Here is a 17,455-nt window from a genome sequence, read left to right as displayed (position 1 = left end):
CAACTATCATCACTCACTTTTACCACCTCCGACCCCGCTCCTCCTCCGCCACCTCTTCTCCTCTCTCCTTCCACCATCCTCTCCCCCTCCTCCCCTCCCTCCCCCTTCGCTCGCCACCACCTCCTAGGGGGTCGAGGTGGTAAGTGAGTGAGAGAGGGAGGGGGAGAGAGAGGGAGGGAGCGATCGAGGCGTCTTGTGCTCACCGGCCGGCCCGCAGAATGCACAATATATTGTAAGCGGGCAAATCCCACACGCCAGGGAAGTGATGGCGATGCGGGAACGCAACCGGTGTCAGGGGGAATGTACAAAACAGAGACGGGAAAGTCAGCGGTCGGGCCTGAGATCAAAGTGAGCCGTGGCTCGGGACAGAGCCGGCCAGCCGGAAACCACGGCCATGAATCCCCGAATTTTTGCGGGTTGTGACAGGCAGTTCTAGAATATCGACCGCGAAAGTGCCACTCAACCTGTGGATGACTGTGCTGACACCAGGGCCAGAATCGGATCATGAAACCGAGCCAAGTGGGAAATGCTTACCCCACCGTATTCGGTAGTTGTAATTCAGTAGTTATAATACTTACCGAGCTAATACGCTAATAATAGCTAAAACGAGACCGGTGACGTGGAGGAAGGAGCGCGGTCGTGGGTACGAGCCACGACGTATAAATAGTGGGGACGCCCCTCCTCAGGAGCTTTTGTAAAAGTCCCTATTTTGTAATACGGTTACTGTTGTAGTACAAGCTCTCTTTTGTTCAGTATAGTGCACTGGGAGAATTTATGTATCGCATTAGAGGTTGAGTAAAACGCTAGCACATTACTTGTGCTACGCTTGTCTTGTCTTCTAGTTCTCTCTATAGTCTCTTTCAGAACCTCTACTTCGGTCGTGCGCATAACGCGTCTACAATATAATTATTTACATTTACATTTTTGTAATTTTGTTTCATTATACTTTTACTGTGGGGTTCTTTGGTGATAAATTGTTATTTGTGTAAGCCTATGAATATGCATGCTGCCGAACTTATTTTTCTTTTCTTATGTAGTTGTGCGGTATTGAAGTCAAAAGCACAGAAAGTTTAAAAGAAGCACAAGATCGTTTTTCTAGGTGCTTGCATATAGCGGGACGAGTTAATCAAAGTTGACTAGACACAAAACGAGTGTGTGCCATTTTCGCGATGGTTTGCCGGTGTGGTGTTTTGAACATAAACATTGTTCAAAACTATACCATTTAATTGTCAACTCAAAATGCTAAGAATAGATTGTAACATTATTATTTGATATCTCCTGCATATCGAGCTATAATACTTATATCAATTTATTAATTATCATAATGTAAAAATGCTCCAAAGTTGAGCCTAACCCTAGCCCTAACCCTAACCCTAACCCAGGAGCGGATCCAGGATTTTTGAAAAGGGGGGGGAGGGGGCGGGTGTCCAGGAAGAAATAGGGCACTTTTTCCTGCTTACTTTTTCTGGTGTTTTAAAAAGCTGCCGAATGCCACTTAGGGGGCGTTTGGGGGACCTCCCCCAAGATTTTTTTTAAAAATTGGTGCATTCTGAGAGCATCTGTGCAGTAATTTTGATGTCTAGAATGCAAAAATTGATCAGATCCGGTCACCCGCGGACGCCTAGCTGCGGATCCCTCTTTGCCCATTTCTAGGTTTTTATAACGAATTTACATATATATATATATATTAAAGATTTACTTTCAGAAAAACTAGCGCTAAACAAGATTTTTTTATGGCACTTCTCTTATATTGTCTCCGTGTGTGTGCGCGCGTGCGTGCGTGCGTATGCTTTTTTTCCTTTTTTGTGGTAAAAGGGGGGGGTCCGGACCCTGCAGTACGTTCCGGCAGTAATCTGGGGCTGAGCCCTGGCCCCCTGGGGGACATAGACGTACCCTATTAGCTTCAGTGGACAGTCACGAACGTCACGAACGTCACGAATTCTATTTTTATCCTCCAAAAATGGAAACAGTGGCGGGGTCTATTTTTATCTCCTCAATCACAGGTCGGCAGCAATTCCTCTGTTTAGGACCAAATTTGGTTTAGGACGCATGTGGCCTAACCCACACTCCACAGGCCTAACCACTGGGCCACGAAGGCGCTAGCTGGCCCCCAGTCTAAAAGATCCATCAGAAATGTGCGTCCGCCGGCTTCACACAAAGTTCTGAGTAGGTGGTTTGTGTTGTTTATATCATAAAAATACACTAAACGTAGTATTACTTCAGGTAAATAGTTAGTAGGCATGTTGCCTTCTTCTCATAGTTTATACTATGTCCTAAGCAGTAGGTATTGTTTTACTGCTATAAGTATAAGTTTAATACTGCGCGGTGGCGTGCTGCGCGCGTGTTGAAAACAATGACAATGCCAATGACTGAGTGACTCGGTGAGTGATAGCTCCAAGAAACGGTATTGCTAGGGTTACAATACCGTCTGTATAGACAATCCGTCGCACAGCCTGGTCGGGCTAAGTGAGTGAGTGAAGAGTAGTTACTATCACTATCAGTACGAGTACTAATACTAGTAGTAGTAATAGGTTATAGAGTATACAATGATTGTAACTCAACACAAGAGTAGGATGATCCCACTGACGTGTTGGGTTACACTATTGACATTGTATCCAAGAGGAGCCGGGCCTATCAACCTGATGGCGTTTTTGCGCATCTAAGATGCGTTGTTCCGCTTCGACCCGGTCGAAAAAAGCCGGTTAAGCCGCGCACACTTCCGCCGGGACTGCCTGCGCACCGGACGCGAGGGTTTGTATGTTAGCATCTATGCGCTCCCGCTATTACGAATTCGCGCGCGAAGCCAAGGCGGGCTGTGCGAATGCGTATACGGGCGCTGCTACCTAACATCGCGCAGTTTTTCGCGGAGCACGTACATCGGACTTCGGCCTACATCGGCCTTGGAGGGGGGCAGTTCCAATATAGATTGACACCGCGGTTTGTACATCTCGCCGTCGTACCGTCACCTGCCGTATTTTCGTACCTTTATCTGGCGTTCTTCCACTCTCTTTCTCTCTTTCTTCTGCACTCCCCAGACGGTCATGTGTCTCTCATCTCTCTCTCATCTTCTCTCGTCTCTCGCGTCGCCGCCGCCAGCGGTTTAATAAGGTAGTCTTATATACATGCATCAATGCTGCCGGCAGCCGAGGCCACACAAGCATGCACTCTGCAGCGTTTCAATAAAGAATGTACATGCTACCAATTAAATACAAAATCTCATTTACTACTACGAAAGTCACGCGGCGGCCAAAAAGCCCCGAGCGCAGCGTTGTGTTGGATATAGCGCCATTTGACGCGTGCGCCGGGGCCGCCACTATGAGCGCGGCGTGGAGCGGAGGCGTGGAATGGTCGCGCTCGCCGCCGTGCTTCGGAAAACATGTGGATATATAATTTGTGTTCAGTTGTGGGGCCGTATTGTAGGATAGCTACGTTAAAAACTCCATGCCACGCCAGCAGGTGCTCGCCCATGACGTTGCCGTCGCCCGGGCGCGCGGGGCGTCAAGAGGCTTGATAAAACCTCCACGTACGGAGCCTAGCGCTTTCCAGATAACATCTAGTGGAAATCTCAGTAGTAAACAAACATCAATCAACCGGGATTAGCCAATCAACGTCGGCCCGGTTCACTAAGATGGCCCTAGCGATAATTTTGAATCGCACAGTCACGCATTCGCAGTGTAGACTTGGTACGGACCTAAACTCGGCCAAGTATCTTTCGCCCTACACTAAAGTTATAGTTAGTCCTGCAGCGCGTCAACTTCCACGCGAGCAGTCTAAGCGAATCGCCGATCCTTTCGTGCCTGAAAATACCTTTGAAATCCCTCAAGAGGGCCTCGTCGCGCCATCTATGGCACGCCATATGTACGAGAATAAATTCAGGGCGTGAAACGGAAGAACATGCAAAACTCGCGCTTTCTAGTACGAAAAGAAACGCGCCGACCACAATACGAGCAATTACCAGCATTTGTAGTTTATTCTCGACCTAGCGTGCATAGTCGATAAGGCTTGCTCATCGCGGCAGAACTCCTCAATTGACGATTTAATATGCTTTCATCCTGTACCCAAGGAGCACATGGCGAAATTTTTCTATATAGGCAGCGAATAAGCCATTTATGTCAGCGCTGCGCCGCGTTTGCCGCGCGTTCTCGCGCTGATATCCGCGCGCTGCAGATCGTCTAAGCTCTATATCTATCCGCCTGTGCGGCGAAGAAAGGCGCGTAAACGGCTAGTAGAACTATATATGAGAGTATAAACTGTGTTAAGCTCTAACTGAAGTCCGGTCTAGAACACTATTAGTATTACTCATTCGCCAGTGGCTACGCATACGGAACCGGTGCGGCGCTAGCCCTCCGAGGCTGGCGCATCGGACATCCACTTACACAGTGATCGCGCGACTGCGCGTACAAGCATGATTGCGCAACGGGACGCCTGCTGATTGCCGGAAAATATACAGATATATGCACTTCTGGCGTCTATCCTTTTCATCCGTCTCTTGTGGCTCTCTCTCTCTCTCTTTCACACACACACGCACAGCTCTATCTCTCTCGCAGTCACACACACAGGCTCTAGCTCTCTCTCTCTCTCACACACACACGTGCGCGCACACACACACACACACACACACACACACACACCCCTAGCTCTCTCTCTATATATATATCTGTCTCTCTCTCTCTCTCTCTCTCTCTCACGCATACACACACACATACACATTCCCTCTCTCTCTCGCTCTCTCTCACGCACACACACTCGGCAATCAGCAGAGCGTACCGTTGCGCAATCATGCGTGTACGTGTCGCAAGATCACTGTGTGAGATGGATGTCCGGACGCGTAGCCACGGCCATTACTATTACAGTATTAGTCCGAGTTTCCTCTGACCAATGCCCACACCGACGATTTTGGTGGATTTCGTTTGGGTTAGGTCAGAGCAACCTGCCCATACAAAACGTGGAATTTCTCCGATCCCGCCGAGGATCGCCGTTTCATCGCTCCACGAAAATCATCGGTGTGGGCATTGCCATTGGTCAGAAGAAACTCGGACTATAGAACTATATATAGTCTATACTCTATACTATATATACGATATATACTCTATACTATACCCCTTCGCTCTGCCACAGGCGCTCCGCCACCGGTGGCAGAGGGAAGGGCTATAGTTCTAGAGCTATAACTGTGTATAAGCTCTTTGCTCCACAACAGAGTGCCGATTAATATTATAATACCCCGGGCACTGGCACTAATACTATAGCATAGATTAAAAACAAGTTTTTCCCTTCCTACGTAGGATGCAAAGGGGCTACACCGGTAGAGCTAGGGTTAGCTATGCGTCTGTAAAACTTGTGTTTACTATATTATATTAACCTAAAGCTGGGTGTACACTTTTCTTCTCATTGTCACTATATTTCTTTAGTTGTAGGCTTTTGATTTCAGTTGAATTGAACATGGCGACACAGATTGGAACTGAAGCAGAAGAGTTTGTGGAAGGCTGGGACTTCATACAAACACTAGGAGAAGGCGCTTATGGTGAAGTAAAACTAGTTGTTAACAGAATGACACAAGAGGCAGTTGCTGTGAAGATTATTGATCTGTCAAAGTACCCAGCAGCTAAAAATGATATCCGTAAAGAGGTGTGTCTGTTATATGTATAGTTACGGGTTTTGCGGTGTTACATATGTGTGTTTGTGCGTGCGTGTGTTTGTGCGTGCGTGCGTGCGTGCGTGCGTGTGTGTGTTAGGGGTGTTATGACCCCGCTTTTCCAAATTTTTAAAATTTTATAAAATTATTTTTCATGAGCTCTCAGTCTCACAATTCACATCATTGGCGCTTTTTACTACAACTTCTCAATACATATAGTATAACATATATATCCTCTGGATATTTACAAAGTAATGTTCAAGAGTACACATGTATAGAGAATTGGTCTATACGAACTAGCAAAAGTAACCACGGTGGAATTTCATTTCTACGTTCAGCAATGCAATTTTGCCATTCATAACAAGATTGTTAATTAAACGAGGATGGAGCTATAGCCACCGAATCCACATCATGTCATGCGATTTTTCTACATATATAGATAGCTGTACATAGATTGCTAAAGCATAAGAACATCATCCAGTTTTTCGGCAACCGAGTCGAGGGTAAACTGCATTATATCTTCCTGGAATATGCAGCTGGCGGTGAACTCTTCGACAGAATCGGTAAGATATTCTTGATGGTGGATGTGCTTACCATAGTAAAGCAGGAACTATGCAAATTCAATACAGGTAGGTTCCGTTTGACGATGATCCATGTTACGACGTTTCACATTAACGACCTTTTCAAAATTACCTATAAAATTGAAAATACAAAAAAAAATGTAACTCAATAACACATCGCAGCAACGCCTGTGAGTCCAAACATGCAATATGCACTTCTTTTGTTTTTTCGTGGTGCATTGTGGGTGGAATTATAGCATTTAATTGCATTATAATTTGGTCTTTTTTTACGACTTTTTATTTTACGAGCCTGTTTTACTGGAACCTAACCCTGTCATAAAACGGGACCTACCTGTACAGTGAATTTCAATGCCATTTAATGGAAATACCAAGTGTCCTTTATTGCAGACATGCGAATCTTCCCAAATCAGCAGATTTCTGTGATTTTCGATCATTTTCGTGTTTTTTCTTCTTCAAATTTTAAGATTCGTCTTGAAGCAAATCCGTAGTGGGTATTCATTTAGTACAATATGCAGGGTTTAAATTTGACACGAGTCCACAGGGAAATACAGCCCGCTTTATTTATGACTCTCTGTTTTGCATCTGCAGTAGTCCTTGTGTCTCCCTGAGAATTGTGATCGTACTTGCACAGGCATGGACAGTGTATGTTTAACCATGCTATTAAATGTATAGCTGCTTTTCTGGGATCATACATCTAAAATTGGCCAGCTTAGGTGCTCTTATGGTCTTCAGTTGTTAAGCAACCGAGCTTATGTTACAGAGCCAGATATTGGCATGCCTCAACCTGATGCACAGCTCTACTTTCGTCAGTTAGTAGAGGGCATGGCCTACCTGCACAAGCTAGGTGTGACTCACAGAGATGTAAAGCCAGAGAATCTCTTGCTGGACACTGATGGTAAACTATCTCCTATGATATATGTAATGCACAATTTATATATGCAATATATAATTACGGTTCATGTGTGGTGACAGTGGTGATGTTCAGAATGGTTCTGTAATTGTTAGAACTTCAGTGTGGGGCTGACTAATATTGTTAAAAAACAAACAAAAGTGTTGAAAATCAAAACAGCTAACATGGGCATGACAAATTTGCCAGCTTCTGAATTCAGAAAATTCTATTTCAGTTTTCAAATTTTTGTTGTTAGGATTTACGTATATAACAAGTGTATGAATATTCAGTATTCGGTCGACATCTTCTTTTTCTTTATCTTGCAGACACTCTGAAAATCACAGATTTTGGCCTAGCAACAGTATTTCGTTACCAGGGAAAAGAGCGACAGTTAAACAAGCGCTGTGGAACGCTACCTTATGTTGCCCCGGAAGTAATCAGTGCTAAGGAGTACAAAGCTGAACCAGCAGATATCTGGAGTTGCGGTGTAGTCTTGGTGGCTCTGCTTGCTGGCGGTAGGAACATTTCAACAGTTTTTTTAAAATATCTGCGTGTGTGCGTGTGTGCATGCGTGCGTGTGTGCATGCGTGCATGTACCTGTATGTGCTTGTGTGTATGTGTACATGTGTGTGTGTGTGTGTACATGCGTGTGTAAGTGTGCGTGCACATGTAAATAGGCTTATAGTCATGTGCACATGTGCATTTCTGAACTGCGCAAAGTGAAGTTTTCAGAATTGCTTGTGATATTTTTTATATTAGCTGATGTACGTGTATCATGTTTATAAAAAAGGCCTTATCTTTGTAGCATAGTCTTCATCGTCGTCATTTATGTGCTTTCATGTGATACTATACATAGAAACAGCACTGGCATTCCTTACTAAATTGCCCCATAAGTGGTCTTCGTGGCAGTATACACCACAGAGATTTAAAATTAACTTATTTTTTCGATTATGGTACGGTTTCCATGAATGGTTATTATAGTCATGTTCAGAATAATGCTAATCTTTGATACTAATCACGAAATGTTATAAAGTTTCATGCTTTTACAAAGCAGCACATTGGAAGACGATAATTGTCGTCCATGATACAAGTACAAAATACTAATTGAAATGTTTTGGACTTGTTACATGAAGACTAGCCATTCTTAATACTGTAAAATATTTCAATAATTTATGTAGAATATTCTGTTTCAGAACTTCCATGGGATCAACCACATTATGACAACAAAGAGTATTATGACTGGAAAGAATGTAACATTACCTTAACACCATGGTCCAAGATAAACAACCTAGCTCTCTGTAAGGATCTCTCCATAATAATCTAAAACCCTAAAATATATTTCGATAGTAAATTTCGAAGTATTCATGTCTAAGTCTTTGAAATTATGTTAGCATGAACGCTATCTATACTTTTATACATAGTTTCAAGGATGAATAACAACAACTGTTTATTCACTTCAGACAGTTTAATGATGTCAGCTGTTTAGGCTGTGTGCTGATGAGGCGAACATGTCTAGAAAAGGTTTTTGTGACTCCAATCAGGGGTCAACTTAATTTCAATTTGATCATTTTCAAATTCTGAGTACAGTGCTGTATACAGCTTCAGCGGCTACATGTTTATAAAGTGACAGTTTAATAAGTCTATTCGTGTTGTGTGAATTTCAAAGTATAATTTAACATTTCCATTGTATAGTCCCTCAATGTAAGTCACAAGACAAAGTGATGATTGGATGCGACCCATGGCATGTTACCATTGCCTTATATTCACTGGGCAATTATTTTGCCGTGGCAAGTCATTGCCAGCTGCATCTAAACATTTGATTCAGAACTGGAAAGGATACATGCCAGCTATATCTATTTTATCTAATTAGAAATTGTAATTGTTTGCAGTTTAGTTATTGATAACGATGGATTGGTTTAATCGTGATTGCTGTCTAATTGCACTGTCTTGATGTATTCTACAGCATTGCTAAGGAAGATACTGCTACCTAATGTTGAAAAGAGAGCATCAATAGAACAGATACAAAATCATGTGTGGTTCACTAAGAAATTCAACAAGGATGGTAAGCAATGCTTTCACTTTTTAGCATAGCTGCTAGGAGCACTTAATTTTATAGCACAGGTGTCTGTGCATGAATGCACCTGTGTCTGTCTACGATAGTGACACATCAGCTAAATGGCTTCAGTCATGTCATTCAGATTTGGCAAGTATTCCAAAATTCAATCTGGAGAACAGTCAAAATAGGAGTTGAGACGGTCAAGGAGGAGAAGGGGAAATAGGCGATTTAGGCATTGACTAGAAATCGCAATGACTTTATCTTAGCATTTGGCACGTAGGGTTACAGTCGTGATCAAAGCTCAATATGATTGATGAAAATTGAGAACATTTCTTATCTTTCTGGGAACATAGCTTCTTGGCCCAAGTGAGAAACCTTTTAAGTACTGAATTCTGCCCATCACAACTTCATTTGAAATGTGCTTTCCAACCACCTGGAAAGAGTAGACGTCTAATGACATTTTGACCAATGAAAGGGCTAAAAATTTATTTATTCTCTTAGATACTAGAAGAGAGTCCAACCCTCTTAATAGTATGTGAAGTTCGGGGCAATTTTAAGCAGAATTCAGGAGTATCAGCAAATTTTAACCAGCTCTCACCATTTGAATCTTAGTACCCCTATTCATAGAGCACACCAATGCAAAGCATGTGTAATGTTGCAATTGCGATTCATTTATGTTATTCGTCAGACAATTACAAGTAATTCCAGTAAATGCACTATATGCAACTCAAAGCCTGTTAAAGCAGCTACCACAACATGAATAAATCACATCCGATTTTTAAGTGTTACTTTATGTTCTTTCAGTATCTAATCTATCGTCGACTATTGCTACTTCTAAACGGAAGTGTTCTAACTTGAATCTATCCCCATCTCCGACTAAGGAATACTCCACAGGAATGTCTGCCTCACAGCCGCTCTGGCATGGCTCAGGTAAACAGGTTACCGCATTCTCAGGTGAACACTTTACCTGGCAGGAGAATTACACTATAGTGTGTAAAGAATTAGCACGTTATAACAGGAAATCAATCATTTACTATATTTTGTCTATGTACGGATCTTGTTATTCTGTCCTGGAATGGCAAAGCTTGCAAGAAAGCAATTATTATACATTGAGATTTTGTGTGTTCCCAGCAGGTGCAGACATAGACCACAAGCCTGTGTTGGAGGGTCTCCTGCATGGTGCCTGTTTCTCTCAGCCAGTGCACAAAGCTGATGATATCCTCATCAGTACTCAGATGCATGGCACCCAAGGCAACTCACAGGTTTAACCTTGTAGCACAAGCTATATTCGTTTTTAGCTCGCCTTGACATCGTCAAGATGAGCTATTGCCATGGGGTGTCGTCCGTCGTCCATCCGTCCGTCCGTCAACATTTGGCTATGGTCAACGATAACTCGAGAACCGTTTGACCCACATGTTTCAGATTGCATATAGTTGTTACTCCTATGGGAGAGGTTTGAACGTCCTATTTTGGAGCACGCCAGTTGACCTACATTCGAGCCACGTCCACTTTTTGGTAAAAATGGAAATGGCCATAAGTCAGTTCAGGTTCAACGGATTTTGCTCATTTCTGGTATGTGAATGAATGAGGACTGACCCCAAAACATATCACACAGGTTTTGATTTTTTTTTTAATTATGCAAATTAGGTAGATTTTGACAATTTCACTATGCATTTCAGTGTCTGCCTACGGTCAACGATAACTCCAGAACCGTTTGACCCACATGTTTCAAATTGCATGCAGTTGTTACTCCTATGGGAGAGGTTTGAACGTCTTATTTTGGAGCACGCCAGTCGACCTCCTTTCGAGCCATGTCCACTTTTTGGCAAAAATGGAAATGGCCAAAAGTCAGTTCAGGTTCAACGGATTTTGCTCATTTCTAGTATGTGAATGAATGAGGACTGGCCCCAAAACATATCAAAAAGGTTTTTAATTTTTTTTTTAATTATGCAAATTAGGTAGATTTTGGCAATTTCACTATGCATTTCAGTGTCTGCCTACGGTCAACGATAACTCAAGAACCGTTTGACCCACATGTTTCAAATTGAATACAGTTACTCCTATGGGAAAGATTTGAACTTCATATTTTGGAGCACGCCAGTCGACCTACTTTCGAGCCACGCCCACTTTTTGGCAAAAATAAAAATGGCCATCTAAATTCATTCGATTTTGTTAAATTTTGGTATGTGAATGTGTAAGGCTAGCCCCAATACAGTTGTTACTCCTATGGGAGAGATGACAACGTCCTATTACGTTTATTTCGTCTAACTCGTCAACAACTCTACAATCATACCTATATACGTGTAATATTGCGTTTTAGATTCTTTATTACAGTAATTTTACTGGAATATTTTATTGTTTTTATTGTGCATTAATATAATATTTAAATTTTTTATATCATGTAGCTGTATAGCCAGTGTTATTTTTCCAAATTAAAAACTAGCTACATATAACTTAAGAACATATTACATTGGTATTTTTCAGACATTATTACAAAAACTCGTGAAGAGAATGACACGATTCATAGTCACAACCGCTGCAGATGAGACGATAGATAGACTAACCACTGTGCTGAAGGACATGCCTGGCTACAGTTACAAACACAATTCATTAGGAGAGGTAAAAGAAACGTTTAAATTTTGTAGGAAATAACTGTATACAGGATTCTCACCAGAAATCTTGAAGGGCACGTCATTTTACGAATGGATGGGGGGAGGGCCCGGGAGGGGGTTGTACCGATTGGAGGTATTTACTTGTGTCATAAGTGGCCCCAATACACAGTTAAACCGATCGGTTCAGAGACGTATACATCAAGCTGTGAAAACAGCATAACTGTGTTATGATGGTCAAAAGTAAACAGAGCTGGGAATTAAGGCATGTTGATTAGGCAATGTCGGAGGATGTCACAAATTAGCTTCAGTTTTGAAGTTATGTCGGACTCGACATGCTTTAAAGGCCTGGGGAGAACTGGTATATCTAAAGAGTTACTTCAGTTCGTAATTTTGACTTTCAGGTCACTATAACAACAAGAGATCGTAGGAATGTGCCCTTGGTTTTCAAGGCTCATCTGCTTGATATGAACTCAAACATTTTGTTGGACTTCCGACTATCAAAAGTGAGTAATTCATGTAATTAGATTTCAGTACACATAAATTTCTGTCTACTCATACATTCTTGATTCAGTGGTGTAAACAAAACATTGAATCAAATATAAAAACAACAACATTTTAAATGACATTCTCAAGGGTCTAACAGAAAATTCACATATAATGAATCTTAAAATAAATAAGAATTTGTATTGAAATTGTTAATATTTAAAATTAACAGGTGTGAAGCATGAATCTGGCCACCTGTCTGTGTGTGTGTGTGGGGGGGGGCTATGGCTATATAGCCTCGTTCACACGAGACCTCGTATTTATGAAATACGGTATTTGCGAAATACCGAATCTGAGACAAATACGCGGCCGAGCGTTCACATGCTGATTAATTTTCGCGCCTCCAGAAATACGGTATTTGCGAGCTGCTTTAAACAATCAAGCAAACAATGCGAAATAAACAATGCAATGCGCACCAACTGCCGATAAAATACGTAGACTGGTCCGCCCTCGACAGTTCCACTCGCGTTACACTGGAACTGTCGAGCGCGGGCGGACCAGTCTATAAAATAAGCGGCTTCAGAAATCCGGTATTTAGCGTTCACACGAGGAAATGCGCGGTCCAAGAGATACTGTATTTCTCAAGCACGGCAAATTATTCGGGGTCTGGGAAGCCACGTATTTACATCAAATACCGGATCTGTTTAGATACCGTATTTCTTGGACCGCGCATTTTGCCTCGTGTGAACGCTAAATACCGGATTTCTTGCTACGTGTGAACGCGGCTTATATATTAGACTTATTCATGCTGTCTGGGATTTCTATATGGTTTCCAAGGAAATCTGATAGTGAGTGAAGATCCCTGGCAAACTATGCGCTGATTTACTGATGTTGTGTTTCACTTTATCGATATGCTGCATGATACAATAGGATATTGCTGGAATGTTACCTGCACTTGATTACATTTGGTGACTTAATTGTTTTAGGGAGACGGAATTGAATTCAAGAGACATTTCTTGAAAATCAAGCGGAAACTGACTGCAATTGTTAATGTGAAGGCTCCCATCACCTGGCCCTCACCAGCTGTCAGTAGTCCTATGCTATCTACGACATAGAATTGTAGAGAATCGAAGCTAAATCAATAGCAGTCTCAATAGAGAGCCTTTATATGCAGTGTATGAACATAGTTTATATGCAATTAGCATTACAATATATGCAAAATATGTATAATATTAGGAAATATTTAATTGTCCATATATTGTAATGTTTGAGGTATGTAATGCAATGCACTTAGGACATTGAGCCAATATGGAACACAATGTGCTAGAACAGTGTTTCTCAAACTGGGGTGGGGCGACCCTCTGGTGGGTTTTGAAGGGGGTCACAAGATGTCCATGCTGAACCTAGTTTTTTGGTTCCTAAGGACAGTGAGGTTGTCATCTTGGCTAGCTGTACACAGGTCGAATTTTGATAAATATATTGTCAAAATATTGTCCACCTGTCCAGAGTTGTAGAGTGTAAATTGTGCAGTTCGGGGTTATTGGGTTGAATGAATAGGTCTATAAAATATTAATTTCTGAAGTGAAAAACGCTGCACACAAAACGAAATTTTGCATGTGATTAGCATTTCTACTGCGTCAACGGAAAAGTTTAACAGCATACACGTAGTGCTAAATGCATTATGCGTATTCCTATAATACTCCAGTCAGGTGTATCCACACAAGGATTCATTGTTCATTTGTATAATAATTGGTATAAATATATATCAGCTGTAAAAGTAATTGAACTAAGAGCACATTTTTGTATTATTTTATTTGTACAACATGTATTAAATGTGTTATATATAAAAATATGTCATGTAGCAGTTTATTGGCCTGTCTATTACGATGGATGAATGCTCGTTTACATAGTTACAAGCTGAGCTGCTTAGGAGAGCTGAGCGAAACAGCGGGAAAGGTTTGGGAGAAAGCTTGGTTATTTCATGGTCAAAGCGAGGATAATACATTGTGGGTCAGCCACAAAATCAACCAGAAGGAAATTACAGATCTTCACTTTTATAACAGTTCTATTGATTTATTATACACATCTCGTATCAACGAACATAGTTACGGTCAAAAGATCATTATACTCTCAGCTCTATACATACGAACTTATGCATCAATTACACATTTTATGCCCAAGATAGTTGGTTTGTATCGGCCAGAACCATATAAACGCCTCTTAATTTGAATGATCGAGCCATTAGGTTAGTTGGTGGAATCGAATCTTCTTCGGATAGTGACACTATTGTAATTATCTATACAAATACCATAGCCATAACTTGACCACAATTCACTTGAAAGATTAAAACTTTAAAATATGTGCCCTGAATCTTTAATGACTTATTGCTAGTAGATATGTCTTGGTAACAGTTAGTGTGAACCAGTAAGATATAATCGAATAAGTCCCGTGTATTTCCCCTTGACACATGACATGTGCGTACACACCAAATGCACATTTATCTAGAACAAAAAGTCAACTCCCATATTTTACTGCCATTAAAAAAGTCTAGTATAAGTCTCAATTTTCTAATCTGTTGCATTTTGTTACCACGTAGCCAAGCTATTTTAAAAGGTTACACAGTATAAACTGACGTCACAAACGGTTGAAACCCCATGTGTTATTCTGGCCAACTGACTAAACAGAACCGTATAAAAAGCTGATATCTAGCAAGCAAACTAGAGGTTTGAGTAACCATGCCATCTGTAACAGTCATAATAAAAAACATTATTTTTACCTTCAGGCTAACACACACATCACATGCGGTGATGTGTACTAGGTACAGGACGGACATCGGACGCCAGGACACAACAGCCGCGCACACACACAACATATAGCGATTGTACAAATGAAATGGGTACCTGTTCCCTGTATGGTATTATACATTCACAAAGACTATGGATGTAATTCCTAATGCCAAACAAACAACATTTCTCTCTTGGAATCAAGCAAACAAGCACGATCATACGAACGAGCATGCAACTCACAGTGCTTACAAACTACTTTAGCCTCCAATTTCTTGTTACAAAAGCAAGCAGCAGCAAACGCCACACAAGTCCGCAGGGCAAAAGTAGAGATTTCACAATTAGTTTTTTGGCCGCTAACTTTGTCGAGATATATGTTACATTTTTACACATCAATGCTGGAAGTTAGCAGTGCTTCCACGTTTAGTCTACTCCACCATCCTCAACGAGATCGTCCTTTGAGTTCTCCTGAAGCATAATATACTCTCTCGAGCTGTATCCAAACTTGAGCATGTCCTTCTCTAACAACTCGACGTAAACCTTTGCCTCAATGCGCTTGTTGTTGATGTACGTGCCGTTGGCAGACTCGAGGTCAATGATATACGGCCGCACCCGCCTGCCAGTTGACATGTCGTCACGCTGGTAGCTAACGAGTCTGAACTGTAGAACAGCATGCTGCTTTGAGCACGAGGGGTGATCGATGGGGATATCTGCTATGAGCCTGTCCCTCCCCAGCAGGTATGCACTCTGCCGATGCACGTGGAGAAGAGGCAAAGCTTGCTCACCTTTGAATGGATACAGGCGCCAGTGAATCTTGGGCTTCCTTGCTTCTGGCGGTTCATTGTACTTAATGACAACACCTCGGAATGTATTTGTGTCCTCTGCTAGCTTACCACTAAGACCAAAGTCAGGTTTAGCTTTGTCCTCCGGGTCACTGCTAGCCTGTTTGGTTCCTTTTTCCGATCTGCGGACACCATTACTGGTGCGACCTTCTATGGACTGCCCGGGTTCATCGTCATCAGGTTCCTGCTTGATCGGCCGTTCAAGTTCAAACCTTTCCCTCCGTATGTTAGCCGAATTTTGTTCTGTTCCCTTGTTGCCTGGCATGTGCTTTGTTGCTTGGCTGACAGACACTGGCGATCTACTTCGGCTACTTCTACTCATCCTTCTGCTCTCAGAGCGATCACTTCTCGACTGATGTTCATGCCTACAAAATACATGTACAGGGTTTGAAATTAACAGTAATCCGTTAGTACGAAACTACCAGGGATACTCACGGATGAGTAACAACTAGTCTGGTGGACTACCTAGCTGACTGTCAGTGTCAACTTAATTTAGCATTGTCAGTTTTTGACTAACACAGATGAATAAAATCAAAATGTAAATTATTTCTCTTTCCTGCAAGTTGTTACAACTTCATTTTAAATAAATTCTACCACCGATTATCAAATATACTTATAACTAGTATTAATTATCCCAGATGTTCATCAATAACATGGACGTAGCCATATTTGTTGATTATGCTATTACGTAGATGTACTCCACTCTTTTTGGCAAAAATCATGGAACACCAAAATTCTGAACTACCAGAATTGATCATGGACTACCAGATTACAAAATACGAATTAGAATTACGTATAACCTTGGCTACCAGACAGAGAAGGCTGATTTTGCACTCTGCACCTTGCATACACACCCACACAAACTGATTAACATAAGACGAGGAGTAAAACCCCAGGCTGTATTTTAAATTAATTTCCAACATTGACACAAGGCTGTGCATGGCTATGAAAACACTCTTAATAATTGGGCACAAAAAATAATAAAATTTTGTATTACTAAACCTAAACTCATATTTGGGGACATTTCCTGTGAAAGCCTTCCATGCAACGGACAAGGCAACATCCAGAACATACAGAAATAAGTAAATTGAGATAACTAAAAGTACTAGCTAGAGGAGTATGTATTCTAATCGTACCCTTCATTATGCTCTCTACGGACTGCTTTCCCTGTAGCTTCTTTCTCTCTCTTCTTATTTTCATGGCGTTGTCGGTTTTCGTCATGTTTTCCCCGCTTCTTGTGTTCGTGTCTCTGTTTATGTAATTTTGAAAAATCAAAGAAAATGAAAACATGATTAGCTGTACATAATCATACCTCAGCAACAAAACAATATATCTGTTCAATGAAATTGAACAATGAATATACAAGCTGATATTTGCATGTACTCAGAATAACGGTTTAGCATAAAATGGAAAATATTAAATAAGTACAGATTCTGGATAAAATTTACAAAAAGACTACGGAGCCAGTAAGCAGTTTCATACCAATGGCAAATGCAATGATGAATTAGCAACATTGGTAAAATTCATATACATAATACTCTTGTTTACTTACAATAGTAAAACAAGTGCCGCGGAGC

At 41.5% G+C, this 17,455-nt stretch overlaps 2 protein-coding genes across 5 annotated transcripts; one reads left to right on the top strand and one right to left on the bottom strand.

Annotated features, from left to right (window-relative positions):
* The first annotated feature begins 2,088 nt into the window (after nt 1–2,088).
* LOC106809417 (serine/threonine-protein kinase Chk1-like) lies at nt 2,089–14,045 on the top strand. 4 transcript variants are annotated; one of them, XM_014812494.1, is made up of 12 exons: nt 2,089–2,166; nt 5,409–5,625; nt 6,072–6,195; nt 6,974–7,108; nt 7,429–7,617; nt 8,296–8,400; nt 9,066–9,164; nt 9,963–10,088; nt 10,290–10,420; nt 11,643–11,777; nt 12,172–12,273; nt 13,240–14,045. In XM_014812494.1, the coding sequence occupies exons 2-12, from the start codon at nt 5,440–5,442 to the stop codon at nt 13,366–13,368; spliced, it is 1,461 nt and encodes a 486-aa protein (XP_014667980.1). In that variant the 5' UTR covers nt 2,089–2,166; nt 5,409–5,439; the 3' UTR covers nt 13,369–14,045. The 4 variants fall into 4 exon arrangements, with proteins under 4 accessions (XP_014667980.1, XP_014667982.1, XP_014667979.1 ...); XM_014812496.1 differs by having other exon boundaries at nt 2,119–2,166; nt 5,429–5,625; nt 10,293–10,420; XM_014812493.1 differs by having other exon boundaries at nt 2,119–2,166; nt 5,429–5,625.
* Nucleotides 14,046–14,300: 255 nt separating this feature from the next.
* On the bottom strand, nt 14,301–17,451 carry LOC106809411 (smad nuclear-interacting protein 1-like; the record flags this gene model as incomplete). The annotated part of the gene is made up of 3 exons (XM_014812476.1): nt 14,301–16,243; nt 17,015–17,127; nt 17,431–17,451. Coding segments are annotated over 3 exons (918 nt in total), but the record flags the coding sequence as incomplete, so codon positions are not given.
* Between the last annotated feature and the right edge of the window lie 4 nt (nt 17,452–17,455).

This window comes from Priapulus caudatus, unplaced genomic scaffold (assembly GCF_000485595.1).
Source record: "Priapulus caudatus unplaced genomic scaffold, Priapulus_caudatus-5.0.1 Scaffold352, whole genome shotgun sequence".
In the NCBI taxonomy this organism is placed as follows: Eukaryota; Metazoa; Priapulida; class Priapulimorpha; order Priapulimorphida; family Priapulidae; genus Priapulus; species Priapulus caudatus.
This window is presented reverse-complemented; position numbering and strand designations above follow the sequence as displayed.

Coding starts and splice junctions, on each gene's coding strand:
- LOC106809417 (XM_014812494.1), top strand. CDS start 5,440: ATGGCGACACAGATTGGAACTGAAGCAGAAGAGTTTGTGGAAGGCTGG. Junction 7,618..8,295: donor GGTGGCTCTGCTTGCTGGCG/GTAGGAACATTT, acceptor ATTCTGTTTCAG/AACTTCCATGGGATCAACCA. Junction 8,401..9,065: donor GATAAACAACCTAGCTCTCT/GTAAGGATCTCT, acceptor TGTATTCTACAG/CATTGCTAAGGAAGATACTG.